This window comes from Physeter macrocephalus, unplaced genomic scaffold (genome assembly GCF_002837175.3).
Source record: "Physeter macrocephalus isolate SW-GA unplaced genomic scaffold, ASM283717v5 random_1314, whole genome shotgun sequence".
Classification (NCBI taxonomy): Eukaryota; Metazoa; Chordata; class Mammalia; order Artiodactyla; family Physeteridae; genus Physeter; species Physeter macrocephalus.
The window spans coordinates 17,909-23,424 of record NW_021146208.1 but is presented as its reverse complement, the minus strand read 5'-3'; the positions used below and the strand labels follow the sequence as shown (position 1 = coordinate 23,424).

General features: G+C 47.2%; 1 protein-coding gene across 1 annotated transcript in view; it reads right to left on the bottom strand.

Annotated features, from left to right (window-relative positions):
* Positions 1 to 2,407: 2,407 nt before the first annotated feature.
* The window catches only part of LOC114485268 (synaptic vesicle 2-related protein-like), a gene marked incomplete at its 3' end in the record, with an annotated part of 15,313 nt that continues 12,204 nt past the window's right edge, over positions 2,408 to 5,516 (bottom strand). Inside the window, exon 5 of the mRNA XM_028486412.1 lies at positions 2,408 to 2,532. Coding sequence (XP_028342213.1) covers positions 2,408 to 2,532 — 125 coding nt within the window. The remainder of the gene's footprint in view (positions 2,533 to 5,516) is intronic.

Sequence of the window (5,516 nt, the reverse complement as noted above, 5' to 3'; positions counted from 1 at the left end):
AAGGTACCTCACCTACATCAGTAGGAGTACTAGCCAAAGGTGACGAGAATCTAGAATGGGTGGCAGAGGGCAGAGAATAATAGACATCGGTTGTAGTCATGAGGCCAGCAGCCATAGCAGGGACTGTAGGTTGTCTCGCTAGCCATCCTTTTATAAGTCTTTTCAGGGAAAAGACCAACCAGAATCCTGGAGGAGCTGTTCCCAGATGGGGTGAACTTATTATACGATGCAAGCACATCCAAAGGCTCCAGGAAATGGACTGTAGTGGACACTGTGATGCATCGCCTGGATTCCCCCTTCAGGGCTGAGGCATACGGTCCCTCTGGAATGACCAGGAGTACTGCCTGCTAAGAGCTCAGAATTGAGGCCCTTGCAGGAATTGCCTTGGCCCAAAATAGCTGACTTCCCCAAGGTCATGTTCCCTCCTTGCGGACAGCTCACATCCAAGGTGGCTGATGTGAGGGTACAAAGGCCCAGCCCCCATGCCTCAGTTTGGAACAACCCTAAAGGGCCATCCCAGCTTCCAAACCCCTACAGGATCGGCTGAGGCCCCCATCAGCTGTTACAATCGCATTGCCACTCAGCTCCTCCCCTGCCCGTCCCCGTTTTTCTCACTCCCTTACAGGTGTTGATCCTGGTCCCCTCTTGCGCACAAATCTCTATCTCAGTCTGTTTCCCAGGATGCCAGCGTGTAACAGGGACCGTGCCTGTTTGGCTCACTGCTGTACCCCCAGGACGTAGCACTGGCCCACGTGATAGCAGGAGCTCAAGAAATATTGGTTGAACGAATGAATAAACTAGAAAGAAACCACCTGGTCCTTGTGCAAAATTTTCCTCCATTATTGCAGTAGGGTTCCTCACCTCCAACCTGTCCAACCCACCAATGCCAGGTTAATACTTTTAAAGCACCTCTACTGCTCAAGAACTTTCAGTGGCTCCCCACTGTCTATAGACAATCCCTTTGGCCTGGGATTCAAGACCTTTAATAAGGTTGCCCTGGTCTACCTGTCCCGTCTCAGTTTTCAATTCTCGTGTATCTCAGCCTAACAAGCTACCTGAACTGGACCATTAGCCTTCCTCAGACTCAGCTAGGGCTTCCTCTTTTCATGAAATTCCCTTCCTATGAGATATCCTACATCTTCCCCAGTCTCCTCTAGGTCTTTCCAAATCCTTTTAATCCTTCATAGCAAGGCAGTAAAATGCAATGGTTAGAGCCCAGGCTCTGGAGTTAGAGGGAGTGGGTTCAGATTCCAACTCTGCCTCTTGGAGCTGTGTCACCTGGGGCAAGTTACTTTACCTCTCTGTGCCTCAGTTTCTTTATCTGTAAAATGGGGTAAATAATAGAATCTACCTCATAGGGAAATTTGGGGGATTAAATGAGACAATCTGGGCAAACTGTTTAGAACAGCACCTGCTCCTTAATAAACACTAAATATTGGCTATTAATCAACATCCTTGAGAGTGGGGTCAACACACTTTTTTTTTTTTTGGCCACACTGCCGCTTTCGGGATCTTAGTTCCCCAACTAGGGATGGAACCCAGGCCCTCGGCAGTGAAAGCGCAGAGTCCTAACCACTGGACTGCCAGAGAATTCCTAAACACACTTTTTCTATGAAGGGCTGAATAGTAAATATGTCAGGTTTGCAGGCCATACAGTCTCTACTGAGACTACTCAACTCTGTTGCTGTAGCATGAAAACAGGTGTAGATAATACATAAATGTATGGTGCGGCTGTGTTCCAATAAAACTTTATTTAGAGACCCAGTCAGCAGGTCAGATTCGGCCCACCTGCCACCACCTGCCAATCTCTGCTTCAGGATTCCCCAGTCTCCCAGGAGACAGTGACTTCTTCCTACAAGTCTGACTACTCTCAGCATCTTAACAACAGCAACAACAAAATAACACATAACTTACAGATAATTAGCCCCATCCCCTCCCTCCTGGTTAGGTTAGAAGAGGGTAAGAGGCAGCATGCAGTGTAGTTAAGGGCACAGATGTTACAGACGGACAGACTCAGGTTCTTAGTTCCACCTGCAGCCTGTGTGACTCAGGCAAATGATTTCACCCGCTGAGACTCAGTTTTCTCAGCTGTAAAGCAGAGACTGCACTAATTCAACACGCCCCCCCCACATCTTCTGGGGCTGCTGTGCTGTGTCAAAGAGAAACATCCAATCAGTGCTAGCTCTATTATCTTTATTATCATTTCACATCTACGACCTTCCAGCTACCGTGTTGCTTTTGCTGTCGGTAATCATTATACTACTGACAATGACACTATTCTCTGGCTCCATCAGAGCCCCTGGATACCAGAAGCCCTAATGTAGGTACCATCTTTGCATCCCTCTGAGGCCATGAACATGGTTGACTGGCTGCCTGGCTGGGTGGCCAGAGCTGGGTCTTTACTTACGACTGGGGGACCCCTCCGATCCCGAAGCCCACCAGGCCCCGGAGCACCAGGATCCAGCTGTACACGGGCGCGAACGCGCTGAGGATGCCATAGTACAGGGTCCAGAGCACACTGATCTTCAGCCCCTGCGGAGAAGGAAGACACAGGGCTTCTCAGCATCTCCAGGTCACATGGCCCCTGCGCATGTTCAAAGTCACCAATAGGGTCATGGTAAAGGGTGATCCACACAGCCAAGGGGATGCCCGGGGTTCTCTGCGTGGGTGGCGCCCACCCTGAGGGGGTGTGGGGGAAAACTGTGTGTCATCCTCAGTTGTCCCAATGATTGGCATTTAACAGATACATCCCAGAGACGTTAGATGTCTCACAGCGCGTGAGACCTAATAAAGACTTATCCTGTGTCCTGCACCAGCTCGAATCAAACTTCCCACCCGACCATCGTGCAGCTGAAAACTGTTTATGGTTATCAGCGCCTAGATCTTCACTCTAGTTTACATATGAACAGGATTTTGGAAGGTGGGTCACGTAATTTTTCAGGAATGCAACTTCTAGGTAAATCAAAGGAGGATACACTTTGTTTTATCCAGAATTTTACAAAATGGTTCATCATTTCAGAAAACCGTGTTGCCAATGGCAACGCTGCGTGTGATAGTTGAGTGACTGAGGGAACACTTCAGCATCTGCCTGCATTCATAGGGCTTCTATGTGTATCTATGAATAGATTAATCTGAATCTTATTTCAAAATGTCAGATATAAAGAAAAAGCATCGACAAGATTCCATTAAATCCAAACTTATTTATAATTGGGGCAAATAGTAACTACTTCCTTTTAGGATCCAGGCAGAGTTGTGTGTGAATATTTGCATATTGAAAGTAAATTTATTAATTACCTCCTTTAAAAATTTTCTCCCTTGTGTCATAGTTAGAGCATTATAACTGACTTCTTTTTTATTTTATTTTATTTTATTTTTTTTGGCCACGCCACGAGGCTTGCGGGATCTTAGTTCTCTGGCCAAGGATTGAACCCCGGCCTCTGGCAGTGAAAGCATGAAGTCCCAAACACTGGACCGCCAGGGCATTCCCCCACTTAGCTTATTTATTTATTTATTTATTTATTTACTTATTTTTGACTGCGTCAGGTCTTGGTTGTGGCACTTGGGACCTTTCATCGCGGCACGCAGGCTTCTCTCTAGTTGTGGTGCGTGGGCTTAGTTGCCCCAGCATGTGGGATCTCAGTTCCCCGACCAGGGATCGAACCCACGTCCCCTGCATTGGAAGACAGATTCTTAACCACTGGACCACCAGGGAAGTCCCTGACTTCTTTTTTAAAACTGTGTAAGTGGCTAGGTTATTTTATCTTTGAAATTATTTCTGGATTATTAGGGGCACTATTAAAAATTTTATAATTTTTTTAAATAAAGGGGACACTGTAGAGAATTCCCTGGTGGTCCAGTGGTTAGGACCCAGTGCTTTCACTGCCATGCTCCGCGTTCGATCCCTGTTCAGGGAACTAAGATCCCCGTAAGCCGCATGGTGCAGCCAAAAAAAAAAAAGACATTGTATTTGATGGGGTTGAAAACCACCTAGGAACACAATACTGCAGGACAAACCTGGTACATATTCCTGGAGTGTCAATTACCCTTAGAGACTGAGAAAAAATTAAGGGTGAATGTAATTTAAAATAGAGTTTTTATAACACAACCAACACCAAACGTATTACGGAGTAGAATGCAAATTTAACATGAATTTTAGACCTGCCACATGAGGTCTGAGCAGACCTCCCTCTGCAGCACTCTTCCTAGATCTGCAGGATTGAGTTCACCCTTCTGCTAGCTCCCCATACCCCCATGCTTCAGGGAGAAAGTGTGAGACATACTAATTTTAGCTTTAAAATGAAAATGAATTAAAAGGGACTAGAGAGGGAATTTGGAGGGCTACCAGATGATATCAGGTCTTTTGGAAAAAGATTTTAGGTGGAAGAGAGAATGTTTTAAATAACTTTGCATCACCTTGCAAGCATGTGATCTCCTTCTCATTTTAACCTTCACTTGTCTGATTACGCCCAAGAGGAAGTATCCATGTGGTGCTGGTCTGTCTTTTTTTTTTCTAAATTAATTAATTATTTATTTTTGGCTACATTGGGTCTTCGTTGCTGCCCGCCGGCTTTCTCTAGTTGCGGCCCGCCGGCTTTCTCTAGTTGCAGCGAGCGGGGGCTACTCTTCGCTGTGGAGCTCGGGCTTCTCACTGCAGTGGCTTCTCTTGTGCAGAGCAAGCGCTCTATTCGCGTGGACTTCAGTAGCTGTGGCTCATGGGCTTAGTTGTTCTACGGCATGTGGGATGTTCCCGGGCCAGAGCTTGAACCCGTGTCCCCTGCATTGGCAGGTGGATTCTTAACCACTGCGCCACCAGGGAAGTCCCTGCTGGTCTGTCTTTAACATCTTTTTAAACATCTGCTAATCTCTCACTTTAACAGAGAGGGCAGTGGGGCAACCATACCAGCTAGAATTTTTTTTTTACTTAATTTATTTATTTATTTATTTTGGGCTGTGTTGGGTCTTGGTTGCCGCGCGCGGGCTTTCTCTAGTTGATGCGAGCAGGGGCTACTCTTCATTGCGGTGCGCCGGCTTCTCATTGCGGTGGCTTCGCTTGTTGTGGAGCACAGGCTCTATGTGTGCGGGTTTCAATAGTTGTGGCACAAGGGCTCAGCAGTTGTGGCTCGCAGGCTCTAGAGCGCAGGCTCAGTAGTTGTGGCTCAGGGGCTTAGTTGCTCCGCACCATGTGCGATCTTCCCAGACCAGAGCTTGAACCCGTGTACCCTGCATTGGCAGGCAGATTCTTAACCACTGCGCCACCAGGGAAGTCCCCCAGCTAGAATTTTATAACATTGTTTTCTTTGTATTTTTTTTTCCTTTTTTAAAATTTATTTATTTTATTTATTTATTTTTGGCTGCGTTGGGTCTTCGTTGCTGTGCTCGGGCTTTCTCTAGCTGCGGCGAGCGGGAGCCACTCTTCGTTGTGGTGCGAGGGCTTCTCATTGCGGTGGCTTCCCCTGTTGCGGAGCACGGGCTCTAGGTGCGCGGGCTTCAGTAGCTGTGGCACACGGGCTCAGTAG